This window comes from Pleurodeles waltl, chromosome 6 (assembly GCF_031143425.1).
Source record: "Pleurodeles waltl isolate 20211129_DDA chromosome 6, aPleWal1.hap1.20221129, whole genome shotgun sequence".
Lineage (NCBI taxonomy): Eukaryota > Metazoa > Chordata > Amphibia > Caudata > Salamandridae > Pleurodeles > Pleurodeles waltl.
The window spans coordinates 147,251,527-147,276,596 of record NC_090445.1 but is presented as its reverse complement, the minus strand read 5'-3'; the positions used below and the strand labels follow the sequence as shown (position 1 = coordinate 147,276,596).

The window sequence follows — 25,070 nt, the reverse complement described above, 5'->3', positions numbered from 1 at the left end:
TCTCATTTAGATCCAGCCCCCCCTCAAGTGCTGTCATTGGGAGCACCAATGACAGTTCACATTATCACAGACCTTATTAATCTTTCACTGTCATCTGGAATAGTGCCAGACCAGTGGAAACATGCAATTGTTAAACCACTCTTAAAGAAACCTAATCTTGATCCAGTACTGCTTAGCAATTATAGGCCTATTTCACTATTGCCTGTGATGTCCTAAATTGCCGAAAAGCATGTCAATACCCAAATGTCTAGTTTCTTGCAGGACAAAAATATTTTGCACTCAACTCAAATGGGTTTTAGACCACTACACGGGACTGAGATTGCACTAATTGCGGTCACGGAAGAGGCCAGAAAGCGCCTATATTAGGGTTTGGAGACAGCTATCATCCTCCTAGTTCTGAGCGCAGCCTTTGATACAGTTGATTTTAATCGACAGGCTACAGAAAATTGGAATTTCCGGGCTGTCCCTAGACTGGATCACTTCTTTTATCAAGAATAGATGATTTCAAGTAATAGGCAGATCCTATTTTTCAGAATGTATTAACAATAGCTACGGAGTCCCACAGGGGTCATCTCTTAGCCCTATCTTGTTTAACATCTACATGCGACCCCTGGCAGATATAGTTAAACCTTTTGGACTAACCTTAGTGTCTTATGCAGATGACACACAGCTAGTCGTCTCTCTAGCTAATGACTCCTATAGAACAAGTACATCAGTTGTCCCCTGTCTCCAAGCGGTAGCAGCATGGATGACCAGAAGTAAATTGAAACTGAACGATGAAAAAACAGAGGTGATGATACTCGGTCAATACACAAAGACAATACCCAATTTATTAACTGTGGAAAGCCTGGGATCCTTAGCCCCTCCAAAAGGAGTGATCAAAAGTCTGGGTGTATGGCTTGACCCCCAATTATCAAGGGTCCATCAAGCCAACAAAATAGCTGCGACCTCCTTTGGTATCCTTAAGCTTTTAAGAAAGGTCTTTACAATCTTACCTTTTATACCAAAAATAATTATCATACAGGCACTGATTAGCTCACGACTGGACTATGGAGATACACTGTTCCTTAGTGCACCAGGATATGTAATTAAAAGACTACAGACAGTTCAGAATGCTTCAGCGTGACTGTTGTTAAAAATTCCCAATCACCAATTTATAAGAGCAGGAATTGCCTCACTTCTTTGGCTTCCAGTGGAGAAGAGGATACAATTTAAGACATTCTGCCATATACATAGAGCACTACATAATAAAGGCCCAGTAATGCTGAGGACTCTAGCATCATTCTATGTACCTAATAGACCGCTTAGATCTTTTTCTGCCTACCTGGCAGTGATCCCAAAAGTAAGGAAAGCTAGATGGGGAGGAAAATCTTTGGCATATCAGGGTGCAAAGCTGTGGAACTCCCTACCCCAAGGCCTACGAGAAGTCATCCATGAACTGAATTTTCACAAGGCTCTGAAGACTTGAATTTTTAAATTGTAAATCCCACTCTCACTTTTTCTCGCTATTAATTTAGCTATACGTGCTGGGAGGCCCGCGGGTAGCCATGCGCTATATAAATACATATAACATAACATAAGGCAAATTTACCTATGTGGATCCAAGCATAACCAAAGAGGTCCAGTTGGAACCATCCTCTGTTAGAATATTTTATGTTATGCTACAGCTCTTACCCTTTGCAGAATTGATGGACCAGGAGTAGTGTTAATTCCTTCAGGATTTTGATGTGCACTGGACCTGTACATCAATTTTTAACCTTACAAGATGAGGATTTCAAATCAATATGTGGAGCCCATTAGATCATACAGAAATGACAGACAGAGAAGTCTGAAATCTAAAAGGTTTTAGTTTCCAAATTTGGTCTTACAGAAATCAGTTGGAATAGTCAAGATCGGTAAATCAAAGAATCAGAGCGCAAAGCTCAGTCAAAGTACAGAAATCAATTAAGGAACTCAGCAAAGTTCAGATCAGAAAGTTTCAAAGTCTAAAGTAGAGGAGAATTATGGCATGGATTCACCTCCAAGGGTCAGTTAGGAATAGGTGCATTGTACATGCAAAATAACACATCTTTGTAAGATTCTAAACATAGAATGTCATACATTTACTACAGTTGTATATGGTTTTAATTAACTAAACCAATCAGAATTAAGTAGAGTGAAACTGTTGCAAAGAATACATTTAGAAAATGTCTCATGATTCTGCAACACAGTGCTTTTCTTGGATGCCACCTGGGCTGTTACAAATATTGCTACTCATGTGCAATTCTGCTAAGAGAGCTAAGTGCAACCTTGAGTTAATTCAAGTTTTATTCAGAACGACTTATAAAGGTCGCTGCCCCTGCTCATAAAACACATTTAAACATTATTCTATTGAGACTTGGAAATGCAATTGTATCCATATGGTGCAATAAAACGTCACAAACAAGATGGAGTCTGAATCTCTACGTTAGAGTTTTCTTCTGTGCAAAGCATTAAAGGCAGAGAAACTGATAAGTCATTTGTTAGCTCTTTTTTCTGGACAATGTTCAGGATTCCTAAAACGTTTTTGGATGAATCGAAGTTCAATAAATGTGAAGTGCATTAGGATGCACAAGAGACACATAGAAAAATTACGTTTTCAAACCACAAAGTTTTATTACGTTCCAGACACCTCCCGGGTTGATGCCTATGATTGCCAAATCTTATCACATTACTTTGGGCACTCCCTTCTTTTGTAAACTTGTTTTGTTTTTCAGCTGGTGAACAAAAGTCCATGTCCATTTTTCATTGATCCAGGAGCCCCATCGCTGGACAACGTTTCTTCTGGCCCCCATGAGACCCAACCTACAGAGAATTTTGGCATATTGCTGTAGGGTTACATCTCTCCACATGTCAAGTATGACCAGTTTAGCTGAGAGGGCCTCCCGTGTAACAGTTATATCCGAAGGGCATCTTTCCACCATAGATCAAAATTCTTTCAGCGCTGCACATCCCCATAATGCATGTAGGAGAGTTTCCTTCTGACCACAGCTGTGTAGGCAAAACATTCAAGAGGTTTCTAAACAAGTAGCTATATTGCTGGTTTTGGCCTGCTTCTTCTCACTAGGTAAGGACAACACATTGAAGTCAATACTTTTGCTAGTCACTGATCAGATCAAAAATCACCTCTTTCCTTGACACCTGTCTAAGACTTCTGTTCCTCCAGTTGATTAATTTGTACTCCGCAAGGGGTGTGGATTCGGAGTACAATCTTCTTTCTGGTGCAGCGTGTTGTTTTAGGAACTGAAACAAAGACAATTATAATCCCTTTGAAAGGTGGACCCACCCTAATGAGATGAACTGCTGCTCCCAACAAACACACAGGTGAAATCCTTTGACAGACAGGTGGGTGTAACAGGCTTCTGTGGAAACCTCAGCACAAATCAATTCCTACTTGGCAATCAGCTCTGCTGCTGGCACACACTCTGGGAATGAGTAGATGCTCGGGGTGCCACCCACTGGAATAGGTATTTAAGGTGGCTCTGGGGGATTGTTATTTGCACAGCTCAGGTGAGGGATTCCGCTAGCATACTGTACTCTGGTAGTGTTTTGTCAGATTAGCACCATGTCCCATTTCTCCTCCTCACGGTCCTTCAAAGGATCAAGCGGCTCGGTTCAGTACTCTTCAGCTAGTGGGGGAGGTGCTGGTGGCATGGGCGGCCATGGCTCCTTTGGGAACTATGCCTCTGGTGGAATTGGTGGTTATGCTAGTGGCGGGGGCAGCATCGGGTATGGTGGCAGCTCTGCCGGTGGGGGCTTTGGTGCAGGCGGTGGCCCTGAAGTTCAGATGGGTTTCAGAAATGCTGGGGAATATGGAGCTGGTGGAAGCTATGGATTTGGTGGGGAATCTGGAGGTGGCTTTTTGCAAGGAGGTGGAGGCGGCTTTTTGCAGGGAGGTGGTGATGGGGGCCTCCTCGTTGGCGGCAATGAGAAAGCCACCATGCAGAATCTCAACGACCGCCTGGCCACTTACCTGAAGAAGGTGAAGGAACTAGAGGATGCCAACAATGAGCTGGAACGTAAGATTCGTGAGTGGTATGAGAAGCGAAAACCTACATCAAGCGGTAAACAAGGTGACTACAGTGGCTACTACAAGACCATCGAGGAACTCCAGCAAAAGGTAGGTGATGCTTTACTTTTTCCTTAACTGTGATTGGAGAGTCAATGTCCAGCCTCCTAGCGAGCCCTGGGATTACACCAGCCAATCACATGCTGTTTACTAACCATAGCACCCAGTCTTCATTTTTTCAACACATTCGGGAGTTGGATACCATGGATGTCAGGAAGCATTGCAAAGTGTCACTATATTTGTATATAGAGTGTATCCATTTTCTGATTTACTAAAGAATTGTGGAAGCTTACCTATACTTGCACAGCTGCAATTCCTGAAAGGCACCCCACACAAAGACGATAGTGTTTAATTACTTCATGTGTGTAAAAAAGGGGATTGGTGTTGGCAGCACATTGCCAATATTGTCTGATTGACCATTGTGTGTCTCTATATTGTCGATTCACTTGTACAGACTCCGAGATGATGTAAGTGAAGGACAAAAGTCTGCTGCCTCCTACAGGCCGCTGTCCCTGCACCACGTTGTGCATGAGATCCAATGATGCACAGGACCCTAGCCTGTGCCATTTCCTACCCATTAACTGCGTAGACAGCTGTGCAAGGTAGCTCTCCCGCAGAAAATGTGCGCATCCTTTTGTAAATGACGAAGATTGATATTTTCTGAAATATGCACAAAGACGAGAAATATTTCTTTGCACACATTTGTCAATATGTCTCAAAGAAAATATTGTTTTATACTAAAAGTTGAATTTGAGCTGTGCTTATAAAATGTTTAATCTTGGTGGGACATGCCGACATTTGAGGAAGATGAATATGAGGGGATGATGTCATGGAACGTTTTCAGACATTCTAATCTGGGCTAATTGCCAACAAGATCAAACAGTGCATCTAATTGCAAAGTCATCTTATGGGACAAACCTTTCCAAATGAACCGAGTGAAAGAATCGTATAGACTTTGATGTAAGTAGAATAGCATGGTTGTCATCTGTCTCTAGGACCTGCCAACAGTTTAAATACCAAACGTCATTGTTTTGGAAAAATGTGGCATTTTTCACAGAGATTCAGTTACATAACTATCTCTCAAAAATTGCTGTTTTTATACGTGTCGGTAGCTACTGCCCGTCTCCAACTAGCCCCTCCAGCAAAAATCCGTGAAAACCTGTCATATTTCTAGTAGCCCAGCAGCAGCCAGCCTCCATTCTTCTGCAGTCCTTGCGTGACTGGAGACCCAGACCAGGCAGCGGAAGAAAGTGGACGCGAGCGCTTCCCCTGGATGACGTCACAACACTGTTTAACCTCTTTGGTTAATCGCTGTTGAGACGTCATTCCGGTGATTAACAACATCCCGTTATTCATGCCACAGGGTTCCAGTGGAAGCCATACTCAACAATAATAATTAATAACAGCGGCGTTTTGCATGCTGGAACTCAACACTTTATTTTGTCCGATTAAAAGTTTGGTACTACAAATCCCACACATTTTGTAGCTTACAAATCTCTCAGCTAAAAAAGACAGACCTGGGTGAAATTGTTCCTGATGACCTATGACCTATGGTTATTTATGATGTTCCATCTTGAGTTGCTTTATGTCGAGCGTGAGGTCTGTTGTGGGTCTGGTGGTATAGAAAGTGTTGATTTTTCCATCCATTACAAAACCAGGATATCACTTTGCACAATCTGCTGACAAAACTAACAGAGCTAACTCACACCGTACACTTGAAATCTATGATCTCATTTCTTTGTTCCCGAGAAGTGCACATACTGTACATTGCTGCCAAGTCCCCCAGGAGCTTGCCAGCTACTGCAGTCCAGGTGTTTTCTTTGGATTGTGGGACTTGTAGTCTTGGTTTTGTAATGGAAGAAACAAGACTACAAGAACCTAGTCAAAGGCAGGAAGTCATTCTGGAAGGGCTGGAAAAGTAGTTCCTACGCCCGCTAGGCACTGATGTGTCTCGACAAGTGTTTCACAAACTGTGCAGCTGTTTGGTGGCTCCCAAAAGCTTCAAATTCTGTATTTATTTTGTCACATTAACTGCTTCAAAGACACAGGTCAAATGTCAGGCTATGTCTACTGACAAATTGCTGCTTATGTTTTTAACAAGGGGAGGTTTGTTTAAAAAGTCCTTTCACTTGGCAGTCAGAGAAACAAAAAAAGTGAATTATGTGACAACCGTGTCACATAATTCACTTTATTTGTGTGAAAGGAAAGGCTGTAGGATGTTAGTTTTTTTGTGTCACACAACAAAATGTGAAAACATATAAATGAAATGTACATATTCATCAGTTCAGAAAGCAAAAATAAAGCATGTTTTTGTAATTCTGAAGAGTGGTGGCAAATATTTGAATAGGATCAAAACAGATCAACACTCTTAGTGATTCACAAATGATAGTCACTGAAAGTCGATTTCCACACATCATTATTTGTGTACAAAATAGTTTTGCCAATAAAACTATGTCTGTGCACATTTAGTGGCGATTTCAATGGAAAATGTGCTGTCTCGAAATGACAGAGCGCTATCACAGGTGTTTAGTTACATTAAAAAAAGACACCATGTTCATTACCGGCAGGGCTAAGTGTGTCGCGAAGACCTTCCCGAAATTGGGTCAAGGTTGTAAAAAGTTTGGGAAACACTGGAGACAACTCTACTGCACTTGGCAAGTTGAACCAGCTGAAACCAGCTAATGAATGCGCGCCAAGTGTGCCCTGGTGCAGTGCTGATGAATAGGTAAAGGTGTGGTACTGAAGTTAGTGAAGCATAATGTTAAATCATGAAATAGAACAGGGGAACTGACAAAGAACCCTGTGCCACGTGGCTATTGCTATCTAGCATTTATGTAGCTCACAATCTGCCATTAGTATAGTTTCATAGTGCTTTTAGTGCGATTTTAACACATTCACAATATTATGTCTCCATTCACAGGTACACAACATTTTCTGCCCTCGGGGTTTCTTTTTACAATCACTGTTTTCGGGTGTCTTAGTTTTCAATTCATGGGAACCACACTGCAACTTCCAGAAGGCATTGAGAGGTTAACTGGGAGTCCTGGGATGAACACTGGGTGTCTCAGTGACAGGGAGTCATCTAGAGTACTGCACATTCAGGTACTCCTGGACACTGTAACCACCAGCACTTAGCAATCCCGGATTTACAGGCCTACCGACATAATGGGAAAGCAACCCTTCCCAGAGTGCAATGCCGGCTGATTTAAAGAAGGGCTTAAACGTGACACGGGGCCACTTGGCATCAGTACAGGTGTACCCTTTGTTATGGAGAAGATGGGTGGTCGCCTAACAGAAGCAATATCTCTTAAAAAGGCTAGTAGGACTGCAAATAATGTATACACGTCAAGAGCTGCTTCTGATTTGGCTGCTGGATTGTGGTCCTAAACTAGATCAGGGAAAAGACAAGTCATGAAATGTAAAGGCACGTTGCTTTAAAAAGCAAGGGCTGGTTGAAGGGCGCACACATGATAGACTTATGTTGGCATCTGTGCTTAGATGCTAGACCTGCTCCCAGTAATCCTCGCTTCTTCCTTTAGATTGGCAAGCTGGGTCGTACCCGGGGGAAGAAGGGCTCCCTCTTCCCAGGCATGCTAGCACGTTTATCTCTGATCACAACCTCACGCCATCTTTTCTTTCCCAGATTTTGACCGCCACTATGGACAACAGCAAAATTATCCTGAATATTGACAATTCCAGGCTGACTGCGGATGATTTCAAGCTGAAGTAAGTGTCGCTTCTCACAGCTAAAAAATGTTAGTGCACTTTTAGAAACTTGGGCTCATATTTACAAGCGGCCTGCGCCTCCAATTTTTGTGACGCACCGGCGGTGCAGGCTGTTGACCCATAATGACGAGGCCACGCACAGTCACTTTGCGTGGCTTTACATGATCTTGACCATATTGAGTAAGGCGATGCAGCACATTTCTCCGCTTTGCCTTACTTTGCATCAGGGAGGCGCTTCCATGGGAGTTGCGTGGTTGTTCCCACGCAACATCCATGGATTTTGACGCATTCCCAGATTTACAAGGTTTTGTAAACCTGAAGATGCATCAAAAACCTTCACCACCCCAGGGGTGGCGTAAGAGTGACACAATGGGGGGAAATATCTTTATTTCTCACATCTTTCTCCTCTTTCTGTGTGTGCTGCATTCTGCAGCACACATAGGAGGAACTCGCCCCTGCTGATTGTTTTTGAGTAGGAAGGTGTCCCTTCATGCACAGAAACAATCACCTCCACAACACAGGCACCCTTGCACCATGGTGCAAGGGTGCCTGCTTTGGTGCATGGCAGCAATTTGTGCACCATCGCAGGGGGAGAGGACAGAAATGTGCTGTATTTTGTAGATACAGTGCATCTCTGCCTTTCCTGATGTCGCAGGGTGGTGCAGCAAGGCCTGTGCCATGTGCCTTGTAAATATGGCCCTTGTTTTCTAAGTTTGGGGTCCATTGTACTTTTGCAATAAAGCAAGACGTTATTTGCACCAGAAATTAAAACATCAGCAGAAAGCTACGATTTTGACATTTTGCTGAGCAACATCTGTTTCTATTTTGTTATTTGCCAGGGATGAAGCACCCATACAGCAGGGTGGCGTTGAGTCACTTTCACTCTGCCAGGCTCCTCAAAGTCTAAGGCTGACCGTATATACATGCTGTGCTGCTTTTCTCATGCCATGCCTCGGCCCAGACCCAGTGGGACTGGACATCGTCAGTCACATGACATCTGTGCCTGGGCGGGGCCTGGCTAACGGACATGACAGGCAGGGCATTGGTCAGGAATGCTGCTTGTTGGATGGTGTGAAAGTCCTAGTGGGAAGAAAAAGACTGTTGGTGGAGACCACTGTCTACCACCGCACAAAATAGCAACCGTTCCAGGCCAGTGATGTTTGACAGGCAAGACAGTCACATAAGCAGGAAGACAAAATGTTTAGTTGAGAGTAATTGGCTTACCTTTGTTCGTTTCTGCCTCCTATGCAAGGAAAGTCTGATGTAGTATTCTTATGTGGAATCCTGTGATGTCACGGGAATTGTGGGCTAGGAGAATTGCTGGTGAGGTCAGTTCGTAGATGTGTGCCCTGCTGTGGGTTGGTGGTGCTGTCTCAGACTGAATGAAAATTAAACATTTGAAGAAGCCATGTCTTTGACTCCTTCATGAAGGCCATTGTACCTTGAGTCTGAATAGGAGAACCTCTGTCTTTCCCTCTCCCACTAAGGAAGGCACCTGTATGCTTCTAAAAGTCTTGAAGGCTCAATGAGGCAAGCACATGTGAAAACAGCACGAGCAAGTTTCCACTTGTCACTTGGCTGACTTCTGCCTAGTGTGAGCCACCAGCACCATAACATTAAAGCATCTCAAGTTCAAGGTTGGCGTACTTGATACCTCCACTCAAGTAAGCATTGAGGGGGAGAAGAAACAGTGAGAACTCTGCATCTGAAAGGTTCTCTAGAAGAACTGAAGAGGCAGGAGTCCTCCATAAATGTATCATTTATGATCGGCACAAGAGAAACCCCAATGACTCTCTTTATAGGAAAGAAATTGAGAAATCTGAAGCCTGAAACAGTGTTCGAATGAGCCTGTAGTTGGGATAAAGTCCTAGGTGTTAGCATGTGGATCCTGGCAGTGGGAGGACAATGTTTTGGACCAATGGCCCAATGGTTACAAAGTAACCACTGGATTCAAAGTGTCCTCACAATCTAATATCTAACTAACAAGCAAATATGCCAGGAGCTACGTTGATTGTAATGTAAGTGTTTGCAATCTCTCCTTTGAGTGGTTAGAACATAGCATGTTTGACTTCTGTGGAACAATTCGAAATATTTTTTGTCTGTCTATTAAATTTACGTGAAAGAACATGGCCTCAAATATTTAGTTTTCTTCTTTCTATAACTTAACCAGGAAATCGTGTCACTTTAGATAAACAATGTTTGCGTTGTTGGAACTTCACTAGCACACCTCAACACGTGGAGGCCACAGTCTGAGGTCTGGGTTCCTTCAGCAGATACTTGCTGTCAGATGGTGTGTCTTTTGTTTGTGGCCTCAATGGGCCAGAAGTTCCAGCCCAGCTGAGACCTCAGCCTCTTTCTCTGTCTTTCTCTCTGAATGTTCTTCCAGGTATGAGAATGAGTTGATGCTTCGCCAGAGCGTGGAAGCTGACATCAACGGGCTTCGTCGTGTCCTGGATGACTTGACCCTGTCCAGATCTGACCTGGAGACACAGATCGAGAGTCTTAAGGAGGAGATGGCAGCACTCAGAAAGAACCATGAAGACGTAAGATTATTTCAGTTTCGATGAGCCCTGATGGTTCAGAACTGCCGCCACCAAGGCCTAAATTTGCTTAAATACTTTTGGTCAACTACTGTCTACGTATATGACTTCCATTGGGACCTGTATTAGGTGACTCTATTTCATGAGCATAAAACAGTGACAATGAAATCCGCACTCACAAGTCAACCCAAATCGGTTAGGTAAAACAGGAGCAGGAAGAAATAGAATTATAGTGTATGTGGTGTTCCAACCTTTGCGGTACACCCTAAAGTTCAAATCGGCAAGGTGGTTCCAAGAACGAAACGCGCGGTACATATGACATAGCACGAATCATTTGGCTATAGAAGCTGAGAATAGCAATGTAGCACAGCTCTACGTTTAGACAAAAAAGTTAATGCAATTTTAAGACTAGAAAGTCTTATTGGAAGAGAATTTCCATCTGTTTCACACAATGAGCAACTTCAGCGACCATAAGATCACCATATCATGAATAATGAAGATCATAAGAAATTATGTATATGTGAAATCTAGTAAAATGTTATTGTAGACTTCTGGCTTGGATTAGGCCTGTGCAGAATTTCGATTATGCAGGCGTAATCAAGGGAATTTGGGTAATTCCGTGTTAGCCTTTGATGTGGAATTACCAAAAATTGCTCATATTTACTTGATTATTCATGCTCACGTAATTAGGAGTAATTTGGGGGAAAATCCTACTGCAAGAGCGCATTTACAGAGTGCGAGCAGCCGCTCGCGCTCAATATTGCTGATCTGCCGCATTTACCGTTGTTTTTTAGGGCAAAATGCACCCTTGCATCCATTTGGGATGCAAGGGCGCATTTTGCATTAAGAAACTACCAATAAATACCAGTTGTAAGAAAAATCCTACCACTAAAGCACTTTTATTGAGCTTGAGCATCTCCTCGCCTCACTATTCTTGTTCTCTTTCATTTAACCCTATTTCATAGCACAAAATGCAGGACGATAGGGGTCATTTTTGCCCCAAGAAATAGTGTTAAATGCAGAATCACTCTCCTCGTGTAATTTAAGTATACTCTTGCAGTATTCTTAGGTAATTCCGGGTGCTTTTGCTACGCGGAACTACGCAAGTTACGCCCACCTCTAGTTAGGATCAAATAGATGTAGTTTAAAATGTTTCCACGTAGTGAATTTCGTAGACTTTAAAGAGTCAGCTGGCACATGTTTTAGTCCAGGAGGAACATTTTCAAGGCAAGAAAACTGTTTCCAAAACAAAAAATCAAAAGCTGTCAAAAAGGTATGCCAACAGTTGACTAAGTGGAGGTTTCCTGAAGGAAATGATGTCTTGTTAATCTGAGAATTCAGTGTATGGTCAGTGAAGCTTGAGTCGAAACACTAAAAGTGTGTCAAGGAAATATAAAATGACTAAATAGAAGTTCCAGGTGGTCAAAAGAGGCCGGTGTCTTGGGGCGACAATGAGAGCAAAAATGGGTAGGGTGCTGCACCAATGCAGACCGGCGACTCGCGGTCTATGTTTGGCGTGGCACTCTGTCAGTTTGTGATGTCATTGGAATTTCAAGATACTGGTTTTTGACAATGTCATGAGGATATCCTGCAATCCTGATGTAATCTCAGTCCTTGACGACTGAAGTAAGGCAAATGTAGATTACACATCGCCCCCATCTATTGCCACTAATTGTGCACTTCGATTCATGGACCATCAGTGTTTGAAACAGAAATATAAAGGTGCAGTTACTCAACATCTCTAAGTAGATTTGTGCTACTGAGAAGTGCTGGTACGCTTCCATTAAAAGTATTGCACCCCAGCTGAGACTGCTGGTATGTAATTTTTCTTTCAAATGAAAAAAGTAGGTACTCAGTACCTGTCCATTTAAAGCACCGACTATCATGAGTGCCTATTCTCAGATCAAAATACCTTTAGCAAACCTGAAGGATGGTCAACATCTATGTCTATTCCAATGTGATTCTCTAGTTGTATGAATATTATGTACTTCTACTAACAGCGCAGGTTCTTTCTCGTCCTGCCACCCTATTCCGTAGGTTATGTTACTTCTGACACCTCTCATTACATAGCAGCACCTTCAACTAACCTCCATCTGCATGCTCTCATTTGTAGACCAATGTTTACGTTTAGGGAATATTAACTACACATCCCAGAATCCAAAGTGCTGTTTGTTCAAAAATTGTAAATAATCCAGCGACTATGACAGAAAATCCTCTCAGGCTGAGCCAACAGCAGTGTAAAGTTTCAAAGTAGAGCCAGAAAACAATCAATATACACAAAAGGGATTTGAAGAAACGTTGATTGTAGCACATCACAGATGTCAGAGAAATGGCGCTCTAGAAGTGACGTCAGAGGGTGACATCTTAGATGTCACCTCACCAAAATGCATGATCCCACAGTTGCACTCTCTGAACTTTACCGTGCTGCAGACAGGCAAATGACCCTCTGACGTTTTACACAGGAAATGAAGGGGGCACAGAACCAGGAGGCCGGAAGCCTGAATGTGGAGATGAACGCTGCACCAGGAGTAGACTTGCTGAAGGTTGTGAACGACATGAGAATAAACTACGAGAAGGTGGCTGAGAAGTACCGGAAGCAGGCAGAGGAGCAGTTCCAGCTTACGGTGAGTCGGCACAGGAAGCGCCTCAGCTATCACAGCTTGATCACCTGGAACCAATCTATTGATGACGTTGCACACTTGTTATCAATTAAACATTGGCAAAGAACACATTTCAACACTGTCTTTATGATCTACACACGTTTCTTATAGTAGAACTTATGTGCTGAAGTTTCAGCGGGAGACGCCATATTGAATATTTAGTTCTCTGGCCTTCTTTTAGTGTGTTTTAAAGGTGAAAGTAACACGGTAGCCCTGCTGTTGGGATGATTGATCCTGTGCTGGTGCGCGAGTCATAGACAGAAGTAGTGGGGATTCAAAGTACAATAGGAATACGGTCTATATGAAATGAAAGAATACCATTGCCTTAACCCAGTGGTTCCCAACCTTTTGACTTCTGTGGACCCCCACTTTGTCATTACTGGAACACAGGGAGCCCCACTGAGGCATTAATGGACGCTGGGGACCTAATTTGTTAATATTATTTAATTTTCAAAGCAGTCGCGGATACGCTGAGGAGGCTTTGTGGACCCTCAGGGGTCCGCGGACCACAGGTTGGGAACCACTGCTTTAACCCATTACCAAGAAACAATTACCAACATTTTAAAATTATGTTTGTCATTGTTGCTTCTTTTATTTCAGAAAGAAGCTTGTTCACCACCTTCTCCCCCCGATTTCCCCTTCAACCCTTAGCCATCTCCCCCCCCCCCGCCCACATGCCTGAAGTCACACCTGGCCCCATTCTCTTGCTTAAAAGAATGGAATTTGGGAATTAACATATTTCCTGATACTTTTTTTGAGATTTTTACATTACACTCAGAAAGCAACAACGAGGGAGATTGCTTACAAGTGAGGAACACTTAGCACTATGTATAGTTTGTTCTTTTGTTTGAGACAGCAGTATGGGACAGTTGTATGGCGAAGGGGGGGGGGGCAACAAAGAGTGGGCGCAAATTGTGCATTGACTTTTTGATAACCTGTCTGTAATTCTATTCAAAATTCCAAGTTGATGAGGGGTCGTAGAACAGCGAGCCTCAGGAATATTAAATAGTCAGGTTGCAGTTTGCAATGCCCTGAGATTGGCTACACCCTTAAAAAAGATTTTCCGACTCACAAAGGGTGTTTAGTACATGGACAAAAACATTTGTAGTATATCACTTTGCGTATCACAGGGCTTGAAAACGTAAAATGTTTTTGTCCATTAGTTATAATAACGGGTTCCCTGGTCCCAAGACAGTAGAACGCAACACAAGTGTTGTTCCAAGCAGTATTCATTCTGGGTGACAGAATTGTGGTAATGCAGGTAATGTCTAGCCATGTCATCCAGCAGTCATCTATCTCCAACATCAATCACATCTGTTTCATGAAAGTTGAGGCATTCCAAATGATGGACTTTTTTCTTTCTAGAGCAAAGAGCTGATTCAACAAGTCACCGCAGATACCCAAGCCGTCCAATCAGTAAAGAGCGAGACGTCGAGTATTCGCCAGAGCTTGCAGAGTCTGGAGATAGAGCTCCAATCACAGCTCAGCATGGTGAGTTCTGCAGCACTGCTGTGATCCTATGCTCCTCAGCAAGGCATTATGGGTAAAGCCACAATCCCACAGTCAGTTTAGTGTTGGAGCCAGAGCTTTGGTTTGGTTAGAGAGCCTTTGTCCTATTACTTATTGGTTCATCGCCTTTGTGGGTCCAGAATTTAACCACTATCTTCAAACAAACATAAGACACTGCAAGCAAAACCAGGCCCTTTGGATCGACGTTGGCTCATATATAACATGAACAATGGAACAATATTAATATTTTGCAACTGAAGAATAAGTATTCTTTTGACTTTGGAAAGAAAGAAAGGTGAGTGGGTTTTTCATTGAGAAAAGCGTGTCACTTGTATTAACTGGACCAGAAACTGAAACATGAGTCTCTGGTGCTAAATCAACGGCTTTGATAAGCATCCACAACATTCCAACTAGGATTTATGAGAGGAAATGAAAAGAATTGCTAAAAATAAGAAGAACTAGCAAGATAATGTCCTCATTGATAGAAACCCCAACCCATATTTTTGGCATGTGCCTTAATTGCTTTGTGGCATACTTTAACACTGTAAGACAGAGGTGGCCAGAGTGGGTCATCGAGCCATTGATCCAGATTTTCAGGCTATCTATGTAGAGAACATTTATAGTCAGCAGCTATAGATAAAATTTGCTTACACGTTAAATATCCTGAAAATATGCTATACATGCAATCCTCCTGGACCTACGTACCCTGGGTCTAGGAAAGCAGCATCTTTTGGACTTCAGGACATGACGGCTACTCAATTGTACTATAGAGTTTCATTAAGTAAACTTGGAAAATAATCCCTCCGATTCTTCGTCATGAAACAAAAGCAGCACAATATCTTCCTAGTTGGCCACAGTCGATCATTTAAGCGATTGTATTTGCGATATGTTTGTCAACATTGTGTGACAAGGTCTATATTTCTGAGCACAGTCGCAGCTGCTGCAATAATACCTCCCCTAGAGGACTTTTTTCCTCTTCAACTTTGCTACAAAAAGTCAGTTTTCATCCAAATAATCATCTGCTGTAATGTGCTTCAAAGGAGATATTGAAGCTGTCCTCATTTCTCTCCTAAAGTAGATCTACAACCAGAGTGAATGATGTTGCTATGTACAGACATATGATGTGGTGATCACCCCAGTGTCTACTGTTCCATGATGCCTCATCTATAACATTGGGCAACATCCAAAGATTATGTATGCACTGATTACCGCAATGCATATATACCCTTTGTAATCTCTGGAAGAGGATGGTCCGTTTCTGGTTCAACTATAACAAATTAAGGCGTCTGATCATCTCCAGAGGCCAGACCCCTCGGCATAATCTGTTCCACCTCCTCTTTTTACGGCATGTGGATTTAACTAACTTTTACCAAATATGTGAATATTCACTGTAACTCATAAGAAAATCTTTAGCCTACTCAGGACAACTCTGGCCTTGAGGATAATACATTTTCATAATAATTCTCTAAAATAGTGTTTTCTCAGTTACTGACAAAATCAAGAAAAGAAAAGTAGCAAACATTGTGTAAGACACTACCTAATGTTAGGGTAGATAAGGATGCACAGCAAAGTTCATGGTCTTTAGGGAAGTCCTGGCCTCCTCATTACAGGTTACATGACTCTCCAGAGAAATGAAACGTAAGGCTTTCAGTTTCTAAACTCTACTGTAGGTGCCTTTCCTAGAAGGGCCAATGTACTGTTTATCATTCCGCGATGATGATGCACGGCTCTTGTGACAAAGCGACATTTAAATGGTGGTGAGCTATATAAACAGCATTTTGTATTTAACATTTAACAAAAATGGTGAGTGTCTGTTTTATTCCCTCACCTGGAGTATTGAAAGAAGCTACATTTGGAAACAATATGATGTATCCTTTTTCCTCATCGTAGCTAGTTAATGTTGGGAGAGGTTGTTTGTTTGGGTACGTCTTCTACCTCACATTTTGTATCACTGTAAGTCCCGGGGCAGTTCTTGCACCTCACCACTGGGGAATACTAAGGGGCTCATTTAGACCCTGGCAGTCTTAAGACCGGGCCACGGTGGCGGTCGGACTGCCGCCAATGTGGCGGTCTGACCGCCACATTATGACCCTGGCAGTAGCACCACAGTCGGACCGTCAGCACCTCAAGATTACGAGTTTTCGACGGTATGGTGGTACTGGCATTGCCGATCCACCAGGGCAGTGGTGCCCTGGGGATTACAAGTCCCTTCTCTGCCAGTGATTTCATGGCAGTAGCACTGCCATGGAAAGGCTGGCGGAGTCGGGGTGCAGGGGGCCCCAAGGGGCACTTAGCATGGGCAGTGTATTGGCCACCCTATGCACTACAGCATTGCTGCCGGCTCTACTATGAGCCGGAGACAGCGCTGTAGGCCGTTTTCCGCTAGACTAGAGGGCAGAAACACTGTTTCCACCCGCTGACCCAGCGGGAAACTCGTAATGGGGCCTGCGGGAAGGTGACCACACTTGTGGCAACCTGCCTGTCAGGACTTCGGCAGACAGGCTTTTCCATCTGACGAAGTCATAATGACCCCCTAAGTGTAAATGCAATTGGCTCTATAATTGGGATGGAATATGAAAGAGCAAATTTTAGATAGGGCAAATATTGATTTGATCTTATTTATACCAAGAATGCATACTTTTTTGCTTAACATCACCTCTCCTCCTACTTCCAGAAAGCTGGATTGGAAGCCACCCTAGCGGAAACAGAAGGGCGCTATTGCATGCAGCTGGCACAACTGCAGACCATGATCACTAGTATGGAATCACAGCTGAGCCAATTGAGATCCGAGATGGAACAACAAAACAGAGAGTATATGGACCTCATGGACATCAAAGTGCGCCTGGAGCAAGAGATATCAACATACCGCAACCTACTGGATGGGCAGGACATCAAGTGAGTGGGATGGGATAATAAGTACACTGGGTGGCTCATTTAAAGAGGGTGACTTGAAATGGCTTCAGATTGAGCTATTTCATTGGCCAATGTTCTATGAAATTCATCTAAAAAGTGTTAGTATGTCCCATCATACCAATATAAATGAGCTGTATAAACTTATTGCAGCTGAGTCTAATCTGTACATAAAAGGATTAGGACCACAGAAATTTACTTTGCCTCAAGGCAAATTGCTCAAACTGTGACTCAAAATGTCTCTACGACAAGCTGAAAATCACGTCATAAACAACAAATTAATCTGCAAAAAACCCTTTTTTTTAAAAAAGAAGAAAACTCCACACTGGCTCTTTCGGCGGGGACAAAAGCTTTATTTTCTTGCCCCAGGTGCAAAAGATTTGATACGAATAACTTGCATATTTTTTCTGACTATAAATGTGAATCTGATCTGCGAATCTAGATATCAACACTTTTCAATCCTTCTTATTTTGGGTGGGACCCTTAAGTACTAATAATGTCTGATTAGAAGACATTGGTGGTTAATGCAACCACTGTTGCTCCACTAATCATTGCTTAGGCATACAAGAACAGGAGTCTTCCACCCACCTTTCACTTTCCACTCAATGATTGCAGGAGTTTATCTCATGTTTCTGTTCTGAACAGGCACCTGCAATGATGACTTATAGGCTATGATTTTCTAAATGTAAATGGGGTCCAATCACCAAGTTTTTACATTTTTATTTTTTAAAGACAAATTAGTCAATTAATAAAAGCTTCTGCTTGTAGGCCGAGAGGCTCCTCCTTTTTTAAATGGTTTGTAACATAATAACTATAATGGAATATTGATGTTTCGAACTGACAGTTATTTTATGTTTTCAGCACCTCTTAGTATTTCTTTATTTATTTTTTAAGTGTATTTTGTACATTATTTTTTCAACATTAAAATAAATAAAAGAACGAACAGAATGTTTTCGTTAATAAAAAGCAAAGTGAACCTTGAAACAACAACCAGGTCAGTGGTAAAACGAAAGAATTCTCTCCAAACAAAAGCTTCAAGAATTGTAAACCTGAAGCAGGACGAAAACGTGCTTAACTCATAATGTGACACAAAGCTGCGTTTTATAAAAATGTTTAACCTGATTCACATTTGCCGACCTACTGAGCTTTAAATTAGCTTCTTAATCTGGAATTTTGAAACTCCCAAAATGGGCAGATCCATTTAAAGTATTATTTCTTTATACCGTTAAATATATTTATTTTAATAATCCCACACTAGTTCAACGTTTAGATTATATTCGCTAAAATAAAATAGAGGGGTATTTTTGCTATGGAATAATTAGGCTCTGTCGATTAAATCAAGATTATTACATATACTTAAAATCTCACCCACATCATAATAAAATGTCCTTTACGTGGGAGCACTCATATGGAAAGATTCATAATTAAAATAAAGATGGTAGTTTCAATCTTGCAGGGACTCAATTGTTCTGCCATTAACTTCACTCATTCATGTCTCATAGGGTGTCGGGTGGAGACAAGACACCTGGCAATCCGCCCGCGAATACAGGTAAGTCAGATAAGTTATCTTTCTGGTAGAGTGCCATTTTGTGCTTTAACTGAAGAATGGAGAGGGTCTCAAACTCTCCGGTATTATTGTCATTCTAAAGATATTTGGGGTGCTGGTAATATTCTCCATGCCTACTGAAAGGGAATCCGGGGGATATTTGCTGTCTGTAGGTTCTTTTTTGTGTATGGGGCCTTTTCTCTGTGTCAATTGTCACTGTGCCTTAGCCGTGACAGGTGCTGTTTTTAGGAAGCAGCCTACCAGACAATGCAGCTGTCTGGTTTGGTAAGGACATGTTGGGGCCATTCAGAAAGTTGACCTAAGAATGCATTCTGCCCGTTGCTTGCCATTGGCTTAGTGGTTTCCAATTTACCTATTCTTGCTTTCCGTTGCTGGCATTATTTGTTTTAGGCTTTCCAGTTAAAGTTTGAGTTCGGTCCTTCCCTTGCCCAACCTTATTTATAGTATCCTTTGGAGGTCTCCCTTTCTGTAAATAGACCTGTAAATCTTGTTGTTATCTTGTCGTATTTGCTGTGCATTCAAAGACGAAGGTCAAATGTCAGGCACTGTCTTCTGAGGTGTGTGTTTACTTTTCTTTCTCTGACTTCAAAATGAGAGGATTTAAGTGACAATCTTGCTGGATAATGGGGCTAGAAAATAGTTTTTTTTTCTAGTACACAAGAACATTTAAATTAACTGTTTAAGTATTTCAGAATATAGCTTAATCAGGAACACAAATGAAGCACATTTTTTGTTATTTCTGAAGTGTGATGGAAACAAATACTTTAATATGATCAAAATAAATCATCACCCTACGTGATGCAATTTCCACACATTTCTGTCTGTGCACTGTATAGATCTATTAGTAAAATTGCATGTCTGTCCAAATGTAATGATCATTTCATTTGAAAATGTGTTGTCTGTAATGGCAGTGTGCTACTACACGATGAATCCTCCACCTTACACCACTCCACTCTACTCTGCACCCACCCACAGCTCTGCACTCTACTCAGCATCACTTACCTTTACACCACTGTTCACCACTGTATGCTGCCCCACACTACTCTATGCCACTGCACTATACACCACTTCAAGCTACACCTCTCTACTCTACCCTGTACCACTCTACTTTTTGCCAATGCACTATTCGCCACTCTACTCAACAACACTGCACTTTTTGCAACTGCACTCTATGCACTGTGTACTACCTTGCAACAATGCACTCTATGCCACTGCACTCCATGCCAATACACTCTACTCCAATGCATTTTACTCTGTAACACTCAACTTTATGCCAATCCACTGTATGCCACTCTAATCTACTCTGCACTACTGCACTTTATGCCACCTCACTCTAAAACTGTTTACTTTATGCCACTGCACTCTATGCCACTCTACTCTTAACCACTGCATTCTCCACAACTGTACTCTATGCCACTGCACTCTACTTCGCATCACTGTATTCTACGCCACAGCTCTCTACGCCACTCTACTCCACTTTTCCCCACTGCACTCTGATACTGTACTCTGCAACATTGCATTCTCTACCACTGAACTCTATGTCACTCTACTCTGCACTACTCCACTCTATGCTACTCCACTCTGTGATGCTGCACTCTATGCCCCTGCACTGTATGGCGCTAAACTATACTGTGCGCCACTCTATGCTACCCTACTCTGCAACAGTCTGCATCACTCAGCTCTATAACACTCCACTCTGCACCACTACACTCCACCCCACGCACTCTAAGCCACTGTACTCTACTCTAATCTGTGCCACTGCACTCTGCACAACTGTACTCTGTGCCACTGTACACTGCGCCACTCTGCTCTGTGCCACTCTACTCTGCACCACTGCATTCTACTATGCACCACTGTATGCCCCTGGGTTCAATGCCACTGAATTCAATGCCACTGCCCTTCACACCATTATACTCTGCAGCACTTTGTGCCAATGCACTCTAAACCAGTTCACTCTACTCTATACCACTCCAGTGTTTGTCACTTGACACGACTCAACACTGTACCACTCCAATACACGACACGCTCTGTCACTCCACTCTACCACACTCTACTCCACTCTTTGCCATTCCATCCTATGACTAGCCATGGCACTCTCCTCTTTGCCACTATTAGCCATGCCGAACACCAGCCACGCTGGTGTACAACATGGCTAAAACACATTGGCAAAGCCAATAGCTCTTGCATAGGTGCGACCTATTGGCTTTGTCAATGCTTGTTTGCCATTGGTGTCACAGTCCTTGCCGTGCTATTGTACTCCAAGGGGATCACTAATTTACTCACTTGTACACTCGCCTCTCCAGGGATACCAGTAGCAAGCATTCAAGTACCATTGAGGAATTGTTATTAGGAGCCTCATTTAGAGTTTTCCAGATAGGTACTCAGTAACAAAGTGACAAATACCCCAGCTGCCATAATGTTAATGCGCTTGCAGTAAGGTGGATGAGATATCCATCACATTTGGGATGGAGTACCCATATGTCAAACTCTAAATCAGGCCCTATGTTTGGATTTCAGATACAGAAAGGCACAGTATTTACAAACAATAAATTAAATGTATAGTCAGGGGTATTACTTAAAAAAGTACTCTCTAGTAGCTGTTTATAATGAAAGAAGGGCAGGAACAGTTAAAATACTGAATGGAAACAGGAGAACCTAGAACCTTCTGGGAAGATTAAATGAAACTAGAGATGTCTAGCTCTTAAATCCCTATCATTCAGCGCTAGAACATCTGCTAAAAGTGGTATTATAAAATCCTCAGTTGTTATTCATTCCATACCTTTCGTGTCTGTCCGCGACTAATCATTCAGCCCTGTTAGCTACTGGAGTGTAACAGTTTATCTTTTTATGTACCTAGGGAAAAAATGCCACTTTTGTACTTCTGGTATAAAAATGGGTTGGTCAGTGGGCCAACGCCAGTGGTATATTTCTTTAATTCCAATCCCAATTATCTACCACCTAAAAGTGAATTGTATGCACCTCTACATGTCGCGATGTGCTAGCAGTTGGGAATATATGTGTACCTGACAATACAACCAAACTTGCAGTGTTTGATTAACATGGTCATCAGTGTTCTTGAGGCTGGTGGAAAGAGGAACAACAAGGTTCAGGGAGACCAAACTCTGTCCAAACCGATCAATATGTTCATGATGCAGAGAAATAAATCTGCACCCCCAGTGAGCTACCAGGGGCCAGCCCAACTTTAGGGGCCTGTATCTTGTGAACAGATGGCTGCGTTTAAAGTTCTCCACTGGTCATGGTAACCCCTAAGTCAACTGGTTCCCACGGCAACTGTGGGAAGTACTGGTTTCCTCTTAGGTATGGGTAAAAAACATCTTTATATCTCTCTCTCTTTTGGCCAGCAAGACACCCTCAATGGACTAAGGGAGAAAATGAAATAGCCTCCTTTGTCCCTCACCCTGGGCCAAGAAAGCTGCTTCATCACAAAATGTTGGGTAGATCCAAGAGCACTATATGCTCACCTACAAGCGCAGTCCATGGATGGTCCGAAAACATCTTCCCCCTAAGGAGCAACACTGTTTCACACATGCTTTGCGGGTTTGACTCTGGCTTTTTCATCCATAAGGCTTCTTCCCAAGATGCGGCTGGAGCTACCGCGTGGAAACCGCACCCCAGATTCTGCTCAACATCCTGTTTTTCTGAGCATGTCACTTTCTTATGTGCCTAAAAAATGTCTAAGGTAATCTGGTTCTCTTGTAAAGCGCCCTAAAATCAGTAGGTCAGGTTTGTGCCATATACACTTGCACAAAAAAAATCCTGGTCCTGATCAGGCGACTCAGGTCACCTGGGACAATGTTCTTTCAAAGCTCTGAAACCTTCACTGAACTTCACCAAGCTTTTGAAGGTAATTCCATGTTTTACTAATACTCGACTCAGGGTTTTCATTTCACAGGAAGTTTCCTTATACCCACAGCTTCAAGCCTGTGACTGCCACATTACATACAGTTCTGGGCAGTAGGAACATTATCTCACTGAATAATTTATTGTTGATTTTGTCTCGCTTCGGCAGTAGTCACTATTGGCTACAAACAAAAGCAATGGTTATTTTTTTGTGCATGGAACTTGCAAATCTGAATTTCACCAGACCAATAACGAAGAACAGCAGTTTGTTGTTTCATTAAGCAAATCTCATTATTTTCAAATGTCGTGTGCATTAAACACTTTTTTCTCTGACAGGTACAAAGGTCAAATAATCGGACAGATGCCCAAACGACAACACCTTCCCACGTGATTCTGGCTCAGTGACATCTGAGTGGCAACGATCCTTCTGCAACAGGCTTTGGAACATTCTCCCTGTGCTGCTTCTGTTGGGCTTCAAGGTTTCTTAATCGAGACAGCAATATTTTCTGTCGATCTCTGTTCTCGAGGGTCTATGTGCACCCATTTACCCTTATCTTTGATAGGTCATTTTTACTCTTTCTTCACTGTGAATGTAGCATGTTGTCTCAGCTTCCATCCCCAATATAACATCTTTTTATGCAGGTCTCTGATACCATCTTCTCCTCCCTCCACCTCTTCCACAAACTATCTTTGCCTCTGCACTTCTCCCTGATACCACATACTCCTCTCTGCACTTGTCCTTGATTAACCATCTTCTCCTCTCTGCACTTGACCCTGATACTATATACTCCTCTTTCCACTTCTCCTTGGTGACATCCTTTTCTCCCCGCCCTTACCTTGATTCACATTCTTCCTTTCTCGGTTCTCTTCCTCTTGGTTGTTTCAGGACCTCCATGAGAGTGTCATCTTGTTTTTGCAAGAAACGTACATTAAAGTTATTTCTCTGGCTGATGCAAACTTGACTCCTGCCTCTGTATACTATATACACCATATACAATGATCAAATGGCTTAATACAAATTTGAAGACTCGAATGGAAAATTAGGACAGTAATGTTTTAGAAATGTTTAGTACTTTGTGCCAGAAAAAAAGTAATTCATGAGAAATCTCAGTTTACACTTATAGATACACTGTGACATGTAAAATGCTGATGCTTTGATACTATGGAGGAGTGGGAGGCAAATACAGTTCGGATCAAAGAACACCCTCCATACTTATGCTAGCAAACACCACAAGAACGCTTTGGTCCTTATAGGAATCAAGAGGTTCCAGGCACACTGGCCTGGTGTGCAAGCATCCTGAGTTAGAGGGTCACCGAGCCTCACCAAGGCAGGGTGGTTGCTTCTTCATATGGTCCGCTCCTCACCCTGGACTGATGCTCTAGATTATTTTGGGTTCGAAAAGAGCACTTTAACAATTTATGTATATAAGTGTAATCTCTTAATTGTTCCTTGTTTTTTATTTAATCTCAGGGGTTGTTGGATCAACAATGCATCTGTTCCAATTTAACAGCTAGTAGACCACAAGAATACAGTTGTGCCAAAGTAGTGTTAACTCCAGGGCATTGTTTCGCCCAAGCACACAATTAAAAACCGAAGGATTTTAGGACCCTCATGTTTTTATACATCTCCACAGTCCCCAAGCATTCTTCAGGAATAAGGGCCAAAAGTACAGAGCTACTTCTGAATCTAGATCGTGTAGGTGAAGGAAGGAAGGATGTATATTCTTTACCTTATTACTCAATGAAAAGTGAAAACAGTAAGTGACATGAGTGACATCACTAGTAGGAGCCTCAAGTCCTTGCTGAGGCCGAAGCCCATCAACCACATGCAAGTATCAACATATTCATAAACAACCATGTTTGTTTATCTTTCTGTGCTACTCTGTGGCAATCACTTTCGTGCAACTGCAAAGCAATAGGCGGTTCATCACCTTCTCCAACTTGATATGCGCCCTCATCTGCGACTCCTGCCATGACCGCTGGGACGAAGAGATAATAGCCATTATTGCATTAATGTATAGTTAATATTGCCTGATTACAATAGTAATGTGCACACCCAATTTGTCTAAGAATATAGACTAATACCAGGTGCACCGACGTACAAGTGTGTCTGTACAGCTGATAAATACTGAAAATTGCAGAAGCCGTGGCACTATAAGTGCACTGCTATCATAAGAATAATATCACATTGGTACTCTTAGCATATAAAA

General features: G+C 42.4%; 1 protein-coding gene and 1 long non-coding RNA gene across 2 annotated transcripts in view; one reads left to right on the top strand and one right to left on the bottom strand.

Moving 5' to 3' along the window:
- Window positions 1–2,969: 2,969 nt before the first annotated feature.
- Window positions 2,970–25,070, bottom strand: part of LOC138301883 (uncharacterized) — a 146,057-nt gene continuing 123,956 nt past the window's right edge. Inside the window, exon 3 of the long non-coding RNA XR_011205139.1 lies at window positions 2,970–3,009. This is a non-coding gene — a long non-coding RNA (uncharacterized lncRNA). The remainder of the gene's footprint in view (window positions 3,010–25,070) is intronic.
- Window positions 3,505–23,817, top strand: LOC138299412 (keratin, type I cytoskeletal 13-like). The gene is made up of 8 exons (XM_069237646.1): window positions 3,505–4,138; window positions 7,731–7,813; window positions 10,200–10,356; window positions 12,816–12,977; window positions 14,379–14,504; window positions 17,197–17,417; window positions 18,935–18,981; window positions 23,197–23,817. The coding sequence occupies exons 1-8, from the start codon at window positions 3,584–3,586 to the stop codon at window positions 23,211–23,213; spliced, it is 1,368 nt and encodes a 455-aa protein (XP_069093747.1). The 5' UTR covers window positions 3,505–3,583; the 3' UTR covers window positions 23,214–23,817.